The sequence below is a fragment of the Pipistrellus hanaki genome (genome assembly GCF_964339955.1).
Source record: "Pipistrellus hanaki genome assembly, chromosome: 16".
NCBI classification, from domain to species: domain Eukaryota; kingdom Metazoa; phylum Chordata; class Mammalia; order Chiroptera; family Vespertilionidae; genus Pipistrellus; species Pipistrellus hanaki.
Genome location: NC_140518.1, coordinates 8,204,633 through 8,220,616, shown reverse-complemented (window position 1 = coordinate 8,220,616; position 15,984 = coordinate 8,204,633). Strand labels below are relative to the sequence as shown.

The window sequence follows — 15,984 nt, the reverse complement described above, 5'->3', positions numbered from 1 at the left end:
AGAAAGATGGGACCCTATATTCGTTGCAGGGGAAGAAAAACCACCGAGGGGGCACCCGGATTTGAACCAGGGACCTCTTGATCTGCAGTCAAATGCTCTACCACTGAGCTATACCCCCGAGCCACTCTGGCTCCCGGAGATGGGTCTTTGGATGCACCGAGGGTCGGTGGCCAGAAGAAAGGAATGGAGGAGGAAAGGGGGCCAGGCCGAAAGCGGACGGTGCCCGGACCGGGGCACTCCGGCCAAGAGGGGAGAACTAGCCCGGGCCGCGGGGCGCTGAGAACCGGCGGGAGGCACAGATTCCGGGGAAAGACATGCGGCGGGAAGGGAGGCCAATGCAGGCGTGGGCACGGGGTTCCCATCCCGTCCATGGGTTCATCCCAGGTAGCGACGGGCACAAAGGAAAGTCCCCGAATGCGGTGAATCAGTTCGGGCGCTCAGGGGTGTGCCAACCCCGCCCTCGTCGGCCTCCCGCAGCCCGCGCTCCGCCACCCCGGCTCCGGGCAGGGCTGCGGGCACAGCCGGCGCTCCCCGGGCGCCTCCATCGGGAGCACCGGGCGCCGGGAGCCCCGGGGACTCACCTAGGCCCGCTCCCCGCGCCCGCACCCCGCCCGGAACCCGCCTCCGCCAGCACCCCGCTCCCGGGAGCGCGCCCGGCGCGCCCCCGCCCGCCCCGCCCCTCCTCCCGCCCGCCCCGCCGTGTTTATAGGGGCGGAGGGCGGAGGCGAGCCAGTTCCCCGCTCCCGCCGCCGCCGCCGCCGCCCGTGCCGCTGCCTCCGCGGCGCCTCCCGCCTGCCCGCTCCGGGGAGAGAGCGCGCGAGCCCGGGCGTCCCCGCCCAGCCTCTCCCGGAGCCATGAACCCCAACTGCGCCCGGTGCGGCAAGATCGTGTACCCCACGGAGAAGGTGAACTGCCTGGACAAGGTGAGCCCGCGGCCGGGGGCGCGCCCTGGCCACCGCCGCCCGAGAGCTCCAGATCGGGGGCAGCGAGAGGGGCCGGGCCACGCCGCCGGGCCCCCCGATCCCTGGGGAGAGGGAGGAGGAGGAGGAGGAGGAGGGCGGTGTCAGGGGGTGCTGGGGGGACAGACCCCAGGTCTGGGAACCGGGGGACCCGAGGCGAGGCCAGGGGTCCACGCGTGGCGGGCAGCGGGTATGGAGGAGCGGGCTCCGTGCCCCGGGGCTGGGCGGAGGAAGAGGGGTGGGGGAGCCAGGCCACGGGGAGGGGGTGCTGGGGGAAGGTTAGGGGTGCAGCCCCGCCCCCTAGGCCCCGGAGAGAGTGAGGGAGCCGGCCGCTCCCTCTCCCCGCCGCCCGGAACGCCAAGTAGGCGGAAGCGCGGGGCTCGGGGGGGAGGGGGCGGCGGGCGGGGGGCGGGGCAGAGGTTGGGGGGCCCCGCGGAACCGTCCGCCGAGGCCGCGGATGGCTGGGCTTCCCGGCCCGGGGACTGGGTTTGGGGGGGCTCCGGCGGGCGAGGGTTGCATCTGTGACCTGGGCTGCGGATGAGGAAGGACCTGAGCCCCACGGCGAGACCCCCCGGTTCGGGCGATCTGGGGTCCCCTGGGCGGTGCAGCGGCTGCTAGACCGCGGGGTTCAGGGCAGCGCCCCAGCCCCCACCCCAAACTGGAGGCCACCTCGGGGTGCGGGGCGGCTCGGGCCGCGCGGGGCGGGGCCGGGGTGGGTGGCGGGCGGCGGGCCGGTGCTCCGCGGAGATCGCCTGAAATTGTGCTCCGAGCCCGAGCCCCGGCTCGCAGAACAAAGAGCGAACTTTCCAAAGCGGGTTTCCCCAGGAGGGTGGGGTGGCTGGTGCAGGGGAGGCGAGGAAAGGGGGGAGGTGTTGGGGGGAGGGAAGGGTGGCCTTCTGGAAATTCACTGTCCCCTGAGGCCCTTAGGATTTCGTGTCCGCCCCCCCCCCCCATGCTGGACTTGTTCATCTGGTTGCCATTATGCTTTCGGAGGGGGTGGGGGTGGAGAGCAGAATTGGGTGTTTCCAGCAACTTGGGGAAGAAGGACCTGGTCCTCTTTTTTAGCTTCCTTAGACCCTGAGCAAAATGTGTCTCCTCTGCACCCCCCCCCCCCCACCTTCGGTCTGGAGGAGGGGCTTTGTGATTTTTGTCCCCTTCCTCATCTGGGCCACTTCCCAAAGCTGGCTCCAAGTTCAAATACTCCCCCCCCCCCCACTTTTTTTTTCCCCTTCCTGAAATGGCAGGAATGGGGGCCTGGGATGGAAGAGGGGTGCAGAGCCCCAGGGCCAAGTTCATTGCCCACCTGACACCATGTTTGCTAGGGAAAGGACAGTTCATTGGACACTTAACTCTCCCCCTTGGGGCTGGAGCCTCCTCGGTGACCTTTGGCCTCTGAGTCAGGGTGAAAGGGCGTGGGGTTCCAAGGTTCTGAAATACTTTTGAACTTGCTCTTGGAGGAAGGGGCCGAGGGGGCTGCTGCTGTCCCACTGTCCCTCTGGGGCTTGGCCAGACAGGAGGGGAGGAGGGCCCCGCTGTGGACACAAAGGATGTGGGCCCTGACCTTCCCCAGGACTGGGCCAGCCTCCGGAGGGTAGGACGTGAGCTTGGAGGCACCGGCTGGGGAACCATTTGTCCTTGCACACAGGCCTCTTTGCCCTCCCCCCGGTGGTGGGCATTTTGGCCTCTGTAACTGGAGTTCCCTGCGCTCCCCTTCCCCACAGTCAGGAACTGGCCAGAGGCTGTGGGCGCTTTTCCCATATAAGGCAGAAGCCATGTAGAGGGAGAGAGGGCTCGCCCATCCTCATTCCAGGTTTTCTCCCACCCGCGTTATGAGTGGCTCCAGGCCTCAGTGTTCCGGATCTGTCCGATGGGTGTGATGACGTCATTTCCCGGGGGGGGGGGGCGGGGCCCTAAAGCACCGGGAATTGGTGCCCCGCCTTCCTGGGATACTCCCTCTAGCCCCACATCTGCTCCTCTGGAACAGAACGTGGGTGCTGAGTGTCAGAGGGGAGGGGGGCAGGAGTCCGGCAAGGTACCCTTCCCGGTAGCTGTTCTCCCGTCCCAGCTGAAGCGGACAGTCAGGTGGGGGTTGCCTTGGGAAGTGGGGATTTAAGTACATTTTTATTGATTTTTAGAGAGAGAGAGAGAGAGAGAGAGGGGGGAATAGAGAGGTAGGAAAACATCGATGAGAGAGAAACATCCATCGCTGCCTCCTGCATATCCCTCCTGGGGATCGAACCTGCAGCCTGGGCTGTGCCCTGTCCTCCAATCGAACACGGAGATCTCCAGGTTCCTGGGCCGACACTCACCGCTGAGCCGTACCTGCCGGGCATCCCCCCTCTTTGAGAGCTTTCCCTGGAGGAGGTGGTCCCTGCACCCAGCTGGGGGCCTGGCGTATCCAGGAACCAGACCTCGTCCGTCCGTCCTTCCAATCTCTCCAGGCAGTAAGGATTGGCACTTCCTCCTGGGGCACGGGGCCCCAAGGGCTGAGACCGGCAGAACCTTTAGTCCCAGAGGCCAGGTTGCTAACCAGCTTCCCCAGGCTTCCAGTTTACAACAGGACAGAGTCAAATTAGACCCACCCGCTCCCTATGATTTCCCTACCGCACAGTCTGACCCAGAGCACAAGATATACCCTTGGTGTTAACCTTTGTTCCTCCGGAGCCTTATCTCCGGAGGCTTAGGGGAGTGGAGGCCACGTTACCCCTGATGGCCCCCCGGCCCCCAGCTCGCAGCGCCCCGGAGTTCCGCACGCCGGGTAAATACGCGGTGCTGGTGACGGTGTGTGAGCCGGGGGACCGAGGCTTCCATCCCCAGGGGACTTCTGGGATGAAAGTCGGGGGAAACAGGGTGACCTCACTGGCTGGCTCACTGGGCAAATATTTATTGAGCACCTGCCTTGTGCCAGGCACTCGGAAGGGTTGCCCTTGCAAGGCCTTTGGGAAGCGAGAGAGGAGCGGTGTCTCAAACTTCCTCCTCCTTTTGAGAGGTTTGTGGGCTTGTACCCCGGACCCTGATGGGAAGCCTTTGCATCTGGGAGCCTGTGTGGGGAAGAATCTTGCCCTGCCCCTGCCCCTGCCCCTGGGCTGGCTTTCTGGGCTCCTGAAAGCAGGTGAGACAGTCATTGTGGACGTGCAGAGGACTGTGTGTGTGTGTGTGTGTGTGTGTGTGTGTGTGTGAGTTTCCCTGGATCCCCCAGTGGAGGGCTCTCTGCCTCTGGTTGTCTAAATTGCCCCCTACTCTGCCCTCTCACTTCCATAGGGGCCAGCAAGATAGGAGGAGACTGGGCCCTCACCTGTTTGGCTCAGTGGATAGAGCATTGACCTGTGGACCGAAGGGTCCCAGGTTCGATTCCAGTCCAGGGCATGTACCTGGGTTACGGTCACATTCCCAGCAGGGGGTGTGCAGGGGCCAGCTGATCGATGTTTCTAACTCTCCCTTCCTCTCTGCAAAAATCAATAAAATATATATTTTTTAAAAAGATGGAAGGAGACTGGGCTAGACACACTAAAAAGATAAGTCCTTGTGGGACGGTGCCCCATTTTACCAGCTAAAGCGGAGTGGCCATCCATTCACAGTAGCTGCTACTGATTGCGAGGTGCCAGGCTCGGTCTTCGCAGCAGCTTCACACAACAGATGTGGCTGCTCCCGGAAACGATGAGCCCCATAAACGGAGGCTCAGACTGTGTGTGTGGCTCATTTCCCTCTCAGCCAGAGGGGGCATTCAAATCCGAAGTTCTTTGTGCTCCGCTCTTTTGCCTGTTATGTTGGCAAAACAGTACTTTATTGCCATCGCTTCTCGGCCTTTTGGCTAAGATCAAGTGCAGTACTTTATTGCCCCCACCAGCGTAGCTCAGTGGTTGAGCGTTGACCTATGAACCAGGAGGTCATGGTTTGATTGCCCGGCAGGGCATATATCCGGGTTGTGGGCTCGACACCCAGTGTGGGGCATGCAGGAGGCAGTCAATCAATGATTCTCTCTCATCATCGATGTTTCTCTCTCTCTCCCCCTCTCCCTTCCTCTCTGAAGTAAAAAAATATATATTTAACAAATATATATATATATATATACACACACACACACACATATATATATATATATATACACACACACACACATCTTTAAGTACTTTTATTTACACTATCTCATTAGAGTCCGGACCCTGGCCTGAGGAGTGCTCTGGGCCTGGCCTGTCCAGGAGCTGGGATACTAGGAATAATCATCTCCCCTGGGAATCTGTGGAGATGCAGCCAAAGTCTATGACTTTAAACCCGTGCCCAGGTGACCAACTGAACCAGGTCGGTGACCCAGCCAGGGTGGAGCTGGAGTTACTCCTAGGGAAGGGAAAAGCCACTGGGGCACAGGAAAGGAGAGGAAGGTCTTTCTTATCTTTGAACCCTGAGTCAGGTAGCCTGGGTGCAGGGGGCAAGATGCCAGGCTGCAGGCACAGTGACCTGAAGCTGGCGGCGTGCCCCTCACCGAGAGCCGAGAGCCGAGAGCCGGGAGCGCGCCTGCCCCACCTCCACCCCGATTGCAGGGAGACAGGCGCTGCCCCAGCCTCGCCCAAGAGCGGGCGGCTTCCTTCTGCCGCCGGCCTCCCGCGTCTCTCTGCGGAGTGGGTTTCTGTGGCCGGGGCTTCGGCTTTGGAGCTGCGGGCCAGGAAGGCTGAGCCTTGGAGCTGCGGGCCAGGAAGGCTGAGCCTTGGAGCTGTGGGCCAGGAAGGCTGAGCCTTGGGGGAAGAGCTGAGGGGCTTCGAACAGGCCTGATTTTTGTGTGAAAGGGAAACAGGGACTTGAGGGCAGTGGGGAGGATTAGGGTTGCCTGCCCAGAGGTTGTACTTTGCTCCAGATCCTGAATCCCAGAGTCACTGACACCTCCTTCCTGGGGCCTTTAAGAAAGGGGGACAGGAGAAAGGCAGGCCGAGAGGGTCCTTGTGGGGTTTTATTATTTTTTTAATTTTTAATTTTTTAAAAAAAATATATTTTTTATTGATTTCAGAAAGGAAGGGAAATAGAGAGACAGAGAGACAGAAACATCAATGAGGAGAGAGAATCATCAATTGATCAATTGTCTGCCTCCGGTACATTCCCCACAGGGGCGGGGGGATCGAGCCCACAACCCGGGCAAGTGCCTTGGCCAGAGTCGAACCTGGGACCCTTTAGTCCACAGGCTGACACTCTATCCCCTGAGCCAAACCGGCCAGGGCTGTGGGGGTTTTATCGACTTATGTCCCTGACTGAGCTGGTCACCTGACCTGACTGAGACAGGGAGGGGTGTCCTGGTCCAGGCTGGGCCCCGGGGCTGCTGAGTGACTGGCCATAGTCCGTCCGCCCTGCCCTCCACGTGCCCCCTGTGAGGAGGACACGGGGCAGGCGCTGCTGGTTGTCCTGAGCCTGGGAGCCCTTCCCCGGGAGGGAAGTGACCTGAGCTGTGGCTCGGAGTGCAGCTAGCTCTCGCTCGGGGCGTGAGTCATCTCCTTACTCCTCCCCCCACCGCTGTGGGACCCTGGTTTTAGTTCCACTTTACAGCTGCAGACTGTACCATGCCCCTGGAGCCACTCGAACCACCTGTGCTTTTATTATTCTGCTCTCGAGCCCCGTTAGGGAACAGAGAGCATCACCCCAGACCCTAGTGTATCTAGCTGGAAGCAAGGGGTGTCTGGAGGTGAGGTGGGGAAGAGCTACGGATGGAAATGGGTACCATCCCTTCATATCGGGGTCCCCCCTTCAAATGGCAGCCGGGAGGGGTCTTGTGGAAGGAACCCCCAGCCCAGGCAGTATACCCTGCCCCTTTCCAAGGGGCTTGACCCCTGGGTGAGATCGTAGCCATCTGCTGGGGCGGGGAGGGGGGTTTCTGTCTCCTTCCCTTTGTCTCCCCCAAATCCATCAGGAGGCAACTTTGGAGGTCCCCAGGCCTAGGGCAGTGTGTATTCCTATAGGTGTGTGTGTGTGTGTGTGTGTGTGAAAGTGGGTCATGGTCTGGATTCCAGAGAATATTTTTCCTGACAGGCCCCTGAGGCGGTGGGGGGAGGTAGGGGCCTGGGCAGCTGAGCAGGCGGAGGCCAGCAGGCTGGGTGGTGACAGACCCGGGCGCCCTGCCAGTGCCTCCAGGTATGGGGGGAGGGAGCGGGGCTGCCACGGTGGGCACTGACTGGGCAGGGACTACCCTCTTTCATTTTTTATTTATTTACTTTTTTAAAACATACATTTTTATGGATTTCAGATAGGAAGGGAGGGAGGGATAGAAACATCAGTGATGAGAGGGGAATCATGGATTGGCTGCCTCCTGCATGCCCCCTATTGGGGATCAAACCCACAATCCAGCATGTGCCCTTGACCGGAATCGAACCTGGGACCCTTCAGTCCACAGGCTAACGCTCTTTCCACTGAGCCAAACCAGCCAGGGCAAGGACTACCTTCTCTGAGTTTTTCTGGCGGGCCGTATGTGTTGGGGTTTTGCCCCTGGAGTCTGGGCTGGGCTGTGGGATGGGCCTCGGCTGGGGTGGGGGCTGAGCTTAGATCGGCCACCCCTCTGCTTCCAGACCTCCCAGACCTCCGGCTGGCCTTCTTCCCCGCACAGTGGCTCTCCTGTCACTCCATTTGCTGTTGTGCCCCCGGGGATTCCTTCTGTCCCCAGATGGGGAAGCACCCTATTACCCCGGGGCCTCTGGTGGACGAGGGCCATGGAAGGGGCCCTGGAATCCCAACCTCCCAACCTCCCGGCTTCTTCTTCTTCCTGTCCCCTCCTCCAAGGTGTCCCAGGGAATCTGAGCGGCAGGAACACACCTTTTGAAAGGCAGTGCCTTGGGGGAAATTCCTTGGCTGACTGCCCTGTGCTGGTCACGGTCACACAGCTCCCCGGGCCTCCCCTGGCCTCCGGCTTCCCTGAGGGCTTGGGAGTGTCTCCGTGACTTCTGGGAAATGGGGCAGAACCAGGCTGGGTCACCCAGGCAGCCTGGGCTCCGGGGTCCTGGAAGCTGGGCTCCCGGTCAGTGCGGATCCCAGGGCCATGCAAACCCGAGGTGCATGGGTTTGGCCAGTGTCAGCATTGCTGAGGAGGTCCCTCCTGTTGCCTCCTCTCCCCTCCCCTCCGTTGGCCTTCCCGGATCGGCCTGCGTGTGAAAGTGGGTCACGGTCTGGGTCTCTCTGCGTTGCTGGAGTCTCACCTGTCTCGCACCGTCACCCGTGGTGTAGCCGTGGCCGGGCACAGCGACGCCCCACCTGCGCCCACACACAGAAGCTCCCCGGCGGCCCGAGCCCCCTGGTTGAGGTTCAGAGCTGCTGTGCCCAGCATCTGACACTCGGTGCCAGGTGCCAGGTGCCGGCCGCGGGCTGTGCAGGTGATTTCTCATCGAATCCCCGACCGTACCCGGAGGAGGTGATCTGGAGACGGCTCAGCCGTGTGGTCCCTGACAAGGTCACACAGCCAGTCAGGGGGCGCTCCGGCGTCCACTGTGGGGGATCCCCTTCCCAGGCTTTTAAGCAGAGCCCTGCAGGGCCTGAGAGAGAGAGAGATGCTGGGTGCTCTCCTGGGTGAGGGCGGGAGAGAGGGTGAGGGCGGGAGAGAGGGTGCAGGAGTGGTAGATAGAGCTCGGGCACCCACTCCTGCCCTCTGGTTGGGGGTCCCACAGGAAGTGGGAGGTGTCAGAGCAGGAGCCCCTGGTGTGGGAGTTGGGAATGCCTGGGGGTTCAGGGCCAGGCCTCCTCCTCCTCTTCTCCAGGCCTCGTCAATGCCCCTCAGGTTCAGCAGCCGTCTCTTAGCAACTCTGGTCCAGCTTTGCAGGAGCAAGGGGGCTACTCCAGCTTGGGGGCAGCAGGCACGGTAGGGAGGTGGAGCTGACCTCGGGGGACAGCTTAGCACCACTATCACCGGCCCTTTCCCCACTCACCCTCCACATCTGCTCCCCTCCCATCCTTACAGCGCCAGGGACTGATTGGGGGGGAGGGTGGAAAGGGGGAGCGTGTCCTTCGCCGCCGGAGCTGGGACCTGCGATGCCCCCAGCTCGCCTGGTGGAGCCCAGTGCTCCCTCCCGGGCCTGCACCCCTCCCTGAAGGCCTGTGTCTGACGGGTGTCCGCCCTCTGCTCTGTCCCCAGTTCTGGCACAAAGCATGCTTCCACTGCGAGACCTGCAAGATGACACTCAACATGAAGAACTACAAGGGCTACGAGAAGAAGCCCTACTGCAACGCGTGAGTGCCGCCTGGGGCAGGGGCAGGGGCGGGCGGGTCCCTGGGTGGATCCCTTCCTCATTCTTCCCTCCGTGCTAATCCCCACGAGGGGACTTCGCCGCCGAGCACGTCCGCGCTCTGCCTGGTTAGTGTCCGTCCCGTCAGCTTCCCCGCGGCCGGCCGGATGAAGTAAGGGCTCTGCTTCCCATTTCACAGAGGAGGAGACTGAGGCCCGGGGAAGGGAAGGGATGACGTGTCTAGAGAGAGGCTAGATCGCCCAGTGAAATGAGTACGTTCCTCCCCCTGAGCGGCCGGAGGGCGGGGCCCAGGGGGAAAGCGAGCGGATCTGGTGTCTGCCCGCGTGTGTTCTCTGCGGCTCCGTTCCTCCTCGCTCTCCTCAGAACGGCCGCTGACTGTCTCCATCTCTCTGTCTGCCCCTGCCAGAGCCCGGGCACTGATTCTTTGGGGGGTCCTGGCAGAGCCCTCCCTGGTGAGGCAGCAGGAAGGGGGGGCCTGGCTCCGGGCAGAGACCCCCGTCTTCTCCGACGGTGTGGGCTCGGACTGTTCCCTCTGCCCTGGGCCCTGCAGCCTGGCCTGCTGCGGAGAGGGGGGCGTAGGTAGGGCCCCTACCCCACGCTGCTGCAGAGAAGGCAACACCTCGGTCTTCGGGGCGACCTTGTGTGGGTGACAAGTGCAAACTCTGCCGGGACTGGGGGGCAGGCAGCCCCTCACAGCCGCCCCCCCAGGTAGGGTTTTAGAAGGTCACGTCGGTTCAGCAGAACTCTGACTCGAGTCCAGTTTTTCTTTAAGTTCCCAGTCAGAGGCTCTTTGCAGCGGAAGTTCTCCCCGGAGGGGGACCCTGGGACTTGTCTCAGTGGCCTTGGGGTCTTGACCCCCCTTTGGAAGGCTGCCTCTGTCCCCTTTTGGCGCCCCCAGTGCCCTGCTCACACCCCCTCATTAGGTAAGCATGGCCGCCCGCTGCTGCCAACCTGTGCAGGTGCTGGGAAAACAGATTTCTGATAAAATCTCACACTCAGGATACAACACGTGTGTCCTCCCTTCTGGGAGGGCTCGGGGCACCCCGGGGAAGGGGAAGGTCGGGGGGCACCATGGGGGTGGTCGCCTGGGTCCCCCTCTCTCCCCTCCCCTGCGCCTCCTCTTCTGTTAACTTTCTCTGGCCCGCTCCCCCCAGCCTCCACCCCCCCCCCCCCAAGGGAAATGGGACATTCCTCGAATTCTTAAGGACTCACACAAGCCCTGACTCTCTGCCACTTCCTCCCTCTGTTGGGGAGTGGGGTGGGGTTCGGCAAAGCCGGAGGCTGGGGCAGTGTTAACCCCTCGGTGGCTGGACCACTCCCGGCTGGCTTCTGGGCACCGAGGCTCCTCTGGGGGCAGCTTCGGACCACCGCCTCTCCAGGCAGCGTCTGGCCGAGCCCCCGCCCCGTGGGCGCAGCAGGGCCCCGGCTGCTCTGCGGCTCTGCCCTCGGACTGCGGCTCTGCCCTCGGACTGCGGTAGCCTAGAATTCAGGGAGCGCTGGGAGTTGGAGGAAGAAATCAGAGGCGTGCCCTTGTTTTCTCCACAGTCCCTCCCAGCTCCCTGTTCTCCCTCTTCTGGGGAGGCCGCAGTAAGGGGGTGAGGGGCTCCTTGCATCGGTGGAGGTGGGGAGGCCCCGGGAGGCGTAAGACGGAGCGCCCCTCCTGGCTTGGATCCCGCTTCCAGCTGCCTGGGCAGGTCTGTCTCCTGGCCTCCAGCCAGAGCAGCGGGTGGGCCCGCTCCGTTCCCCCAGCCTTTACAGCCGGGCCCCCTGACCTTTGGCCCCGCGGGGTGTGCCCTGGGAAGGAGAAGACGTGGGGGCTCTGTGGTCCGGCTGTGTTTCGCTCCGGCGTGTAGTAGCAGCTTGCCCGAGGCATTCCCACGCCTCAGCCAGCTCCTGCCGAGCAGCGGTCTGTGCCAGCGATCCAGACAGGGAAATTCCAGGACAAGCCAGATGCAGGCCTGGCCTGCCAGAGCTGCCTGGAGACCTGCCCGAGCCTCGGTTTCCCCAGGGCTCCAGCTTCCTACCTTCCCCGGGACCAGACCCCGAAGGCTGCTGAGCGCCTGCTCCGTGCCAGGCCCCATGCTGGGTCCTCACCCTCCTTCCTTCCTGTTTTCTTCCCGCCTCTGGCCCCATCCTCCAGGGGCACCCCGGTTCCGGATCCTGGGGTGTCCAGGGTGCAGAGCTCTGCCCTTTGCTCTGTGGGCCAGGCCTGGCTTCCTCCTCGGCAGCGCCACCCGCTCAGAGCCCGAGAGGCAGGGGGCTCTCCTGGCCCTTTGCCCCGGCGCCGGGCCCACCCAGTGAGTGAGCGTGAGGCCTCTGCGTTCCGCCCTCGGCCAGGATCTTGCCGGGGGAGGGTCAGGAGAGGAGCAGCCTGTCTGTCTTTTCCCAGAGGCACCTCTAGACTAATTTAAGTTCTGGAGAGGGACCGCAGGCAGCAGAGGCCTCTTCTGTTCCTCTCCGTGCTTTAGAGAGAGGTGTGGGGGTGTGGACAGGCTTTAGAGAGAGGTGTGGGGGAGCGGACAGGCTTTAGAGAGAGGTGTGGGGGTGCGGACAGGCTTTAGAGAGAGGTGTGGGGGAGCGGACAGGCCAGAGCTCACTGTGGGGCCGCTGGGCGGGGGCGCACCCCCGTGGACACGCACTCACACACGTGCCTGGTGTGTGTCCAGACACACAGGCTGCGGGCGTGGGGCTGGGGAGAAGAGCCAGGGAGGTCGGCCGGAGAGGACGTGTGTGTGTTCACGCTCCCCAGGCCGCCCCAGCGGCTGTGCTGTGGGCCGGGGAGAGGCGTGAGGCCTGCTTTTGCACAGTGGCCCGCGGCGGGGAGGCCCATTCACCGAGTCCTTTCCTGGCGTGTCTAGGTGGGTGGGGTGAGTCTGCTCCATTTTGGTCAGAGGGATCGTTATACCCTCGATGATTTGTTTCCTAAGCTACATTTTCTGAAAGGTGGCAGGCCTGTCCCCACAGCAAACCTGCTGCTTTCTTTTCAGGCACCTAGTCTAGGAGTCTGGAGGGCAGGGGCAGGGGCAGGGGCAGGGGCAGGGGCAGGGTGGGGGTGGGGAGAAATTGCTGTCTTTCCTCCTCGGGGGCATGACTCATGGAGGCTGCAGACCGGGGGTGAAGTGGGGGTGAAGTTGCAGGCCGAGAGGAGCGAGCCAGCTTTTGGGTGTCCAGAGGGGAAGTAGACATGGGCTGGGAGAAGGAGGGGTGCTCCGCTGGATCCTCCCCTCCTCATGGACTGCCCATCCTTCCGTGTCCTTGAGCTGTGGGGGAGGGGCTGCGCAGGGTGCAGATGTGTCTGGTTCTGGGGAGCCAGGGGCTGTGGTCCTGGGCCTTCCGCCGGGCCGCAGGGAGGGGGCGGTAGCGGGCAGATCCAGGTCTGTGGCCTGGGGCTTCCCCATCTCCCCAGAAGTTTCTGCCTCTGACTGAGCAAAATGGGGTCCGATAGCCAGGCTAGCGCCGGGCGTGGGGAGGGTTTGTGTGGTGTGTGCGTGGGACAGGGAGACACTCGCAAAGGGGCATCCACGGTGGCCAGGCAGCCCCGGCCCCTCACTCTCGCCCCCAAATCCTTGCGCTCAGAGACGTGACGGCCGCCAGGAAGCTCAGGGTCCCTCATGCTCCCATTTCGTGGATGAGGAAGCCAAGGCCCTGTGTTTCCAACCCCTGGCCAACCTGGCAGAATCACTCCTTTCTCTGTGCTGCCATGGGAGCAGGAGCTGGCTTCGATGCTCCCGTGTGTCTCCTGCCCCGGAGGGCCAGTAAGTTCTTCTTCCCGTCTAGCCTTGATCTTCTTGGCTGCTCGTTTTTCCCCCCTCTGGTCAGACAATGCCTCCTTGTTGCTTCCTGTCCCCTCCACGGCAGCCCCGAGGCCTGGGGGACGGTGAGAAACTGGGTGACGGGGAGCCCTGGGCAGGGTTCCCAGCTGGGGCTCAGGGCTCCTTCCAGAGGCAGGATGTCGGGCCTGGTGTGTCTCCCCCTCCCTCCTTCTGGTGAAACCAAAGGCTCCTTGTTGCTTTTTGTTGGTGTATTTTTGTTCCTCTCTGAACAAAAAGCTGTGGTTTTGAATGAGTCTGAGGCTGGAGGAGGCGAGGGTGCGTGGAGAAGGGGGCGCGGGGCTGTGTCCGCTCCGCCTCTGCAACGCGGCTCCTGGCGGGCCTGGGCGTGGGGCTGGGCCCTGTGAGCGGTCCCTGTCCCCAGGAGGCCCCCCCCGGAGCCCAGCCGCCTCAGCATTCTCCCTGCCCTCGCCGGTGGCTCAGAGGCCCTCAGGCATAACCCCTCTCTGGGGGCAGGCCCCTGGCCTGCCTCCCTGCCGGTCATTGTTCGGACTCGAGACACCCTCTTTTTTATTTTTAATATATATTTTACTGATTTTTTACAGAGAGGAAGAGAGAGGGATAGAGAGTTAGAAACATCGATGAGAGAGAATCATCGCTCCGCTGCCTCTTGCACACCCCCCACCGGGGATGTGCCCTCAACCAAGGTACATGCCCTTGACCGGAATCGAACCTGGGACCCTTTAGTCTGCAGGCCGACGCTCTATCCACTGAGCCGAACCGGTTTTGGCAAGACACCCTCTTTAGAAAAGGAGAAGGCGGCTTCTGACGGGTGGTGACAGAGAGACCCCGTTGAAAGATGAATTCCTTTGTCCTCCACCCGCCCTGCCAAGCACGTCTCTCCCCAGAGGCCCGAGCTGGGGCTGGGCAGGGTCCGCCGGCCCTGAGCCGGCTGGGTGGCCATGGTGGAGGGGAGACTGCACTGGGCCGTGCTCCTGGACACGCAGCCTCCGTTTCTCTCCCTGTGAAATGGGCACATGGATCACACTGACGTGTCCCGTCCGTGGCCTTGGGGCAGATTTCCAGAGGGCGTGTGCTCGGGACCCTGTCCATCCAGAAATCGCTTCGTGTGCCTGGAAGTTCTCTTGGAGGCTCAGCTGCCTGATTTCCCTGCCCCGTCCCCGTGCTTGCCCTCCTGGATGCAAGATCCCGTCCCTGCCCCCCAGACTCCCTGTCCCTGAGCCCCTCCCTCCGGGCAGCATGGAGCTGGCCCCGGGGGGGGGGGGGGGGGGGGACACAAAGCGGCTGTGCTCTGGACCGGCTCCGGGCCGGGTGGGGCGCCTGGCTCTCCCATGCTGGCCCCTGCTCCCTCGCCGTGGCCCCGTCTGGTGGCGGGCTGGGTTCCGGGGGGTCACTCGCTGGGGGCGGGGCCCCTCTCTCAGCCTCGGTGCCCACAAAGGCACACACACATCCATTCATCTCGCCTGGGAGGTGCGGGGAGCCGGAGGGCAGAGCTTCCACCGAGGGCGGGAGGGAGGAAAAGGTACCGTTCCCAGCAGCTGCTTCTGGGAGGAGGTCAGGGGAGCCCCGTCCAGGGCAGTCATGCTGGCTGGGAGGGGGCAGCGCTGCTGGGGCTGTGTCCACCCTTGGAAGACGGACGGATTCCTGGCTCCTGTCCTCCTCGCCTCGCCGTCTGCAAGGACCCTCCAGACGCCGTCTCCCGGCCTTGTCCTCCGTCCTCGCAGTGAGGACACCCTGGCTGCCTGTCTCCTCCCCACCCCCACCGCCCCGCTCCCTCTGTCTGCGCTCCCGCTCTCCTGCCTGGAGCTGAGGATGAGGTTGCCATGGGAACCTGAAGCGCAGTGAGCAGGGGAAGGGGAAGGCAGGGCTGTCAGGCCAGGGCTGGGGCTGCGGGGAGGGGACAGGGCTGACCCAGGGCGGGGAGGAGAGCCCGGACTGCACGCCTGTCCGCCCCCGCCCCCCCCGGCCTGGGGGTGGAGTGGGAGGCGGGGTAAGAGACAGAGGCTCTGCACTCCTCTTATGTCCAGCTCATCTGGTGCAGGATGACAATCCCTCCCCTCCACTCCCCTCTCCTCCCCTCCCCTCCCCTCCCCTCCCCCGGCCACAGGAAGCCGAGACCACGTCTGTCTAGGCTGGGTACCCCTTCCCTTCCCCTCCCATGGGGTTAGCTCCTGGCTTTGGGAGGTCTGACATCTGGGGGTCATATGACTCCAAAGAGGGAATGAAACACCCACCAACCCCACCCCCACCCACAGGTTTTTGCTGCATGGCGGGTGTGTGCGTGTGTGTGTGTGTGTGTGTGTGTGTGTGCGTGTGTGTGTGCGTGTGTGTGTGTGTGTGTGTCCTGAGGCCCTGGTGGAGTGCAGGGTAGGGGGTGTGAATGTGACCTCAGTGCATCCTGCATGGCGGGTGTGTGTGTGTGTGTGTGTGTGTGTGTGTCCTGAGGCCCTGGTGGAGTGCGGGGTAGGAGGTGTGAGTGTGGCCTCAGTGCGTCCTGTCCCGGGTGGACCTGCTGGCCCCCATGTCCAGGAGACGGGGTCAGGCTCCTCGGTTCGTTTATGGTGGGTGGGGTGCGTGTCAGGTGCGTGTCAGGTGCACGGGTCTAGCTGTCCTTGGGCCTCTGGAGCCCGCACTCCGCTCTAACAGTGCACACGCAGGCAAACGGGAAACCCCGGGTTTGCAGACGGGCCCCGTGCACACGTGTTTGCCTTTGGCTGCTCGCTCCCCTTCCCACCAAACGCTGCCCAGCACCATCGTCTCGGGGTTAACCCTCCACGTGGTGGCAGCGCCCCCCTGGGGTCTCCCTGGCTCATTGCTTTAGGACCTCCCCGCCCGGCCACCGGAGTCTGTCCTTACAGATGCCCTCCTCCCCGCCACCCCCCCACCCCCCGGGCCTTCGCTGTGGCTCTCCCTGCTGGGAGGGTCATCTCTGAAACCCCCCCTGAGCCCCAGGGCGCCGGTTCTGCTGGAGAGCTGAGGGCCCCTCCTGCCGTCCTCTGCCGAGCCTCTGGGCACGGAGTCCCCGGG

General features: G+C 63.3%; 1 protein-coding gene across 2 annotated transcripts in view; it reads left to right on the top strand.

Annotated features, from left to right (window-relative positions):
* The first annotated feature begins 522 nt into the window (after positions 1–522).
* The window catches only part of LASP1 (LIM and SH3 protein 1), a 34,473-nt gene continuing 19,011 nt past the window's right edge, over positions 523–15,984 (top strand). Inside the window, exons 1-2 of one of the 2 annotated variants that reach the window (XM_084862410.1) lie at positions 523–923; positions 9,055–9,149. In XM_084862410.1, coding sequence (XP_084718536.1) covers positions 855–923; positions 9,055–9,149 — 164 coding nt within the window. In that variant the 5' untranslated portion in view covers positions 523–854. Of the gene's footprint in view, positions 924–1,297; positions 1,321–9,054; positions 9,150–15,984 lie in introns of those variants that run through there. The other variant, XM_084862411.1, reaches the window with a different exon arrangement.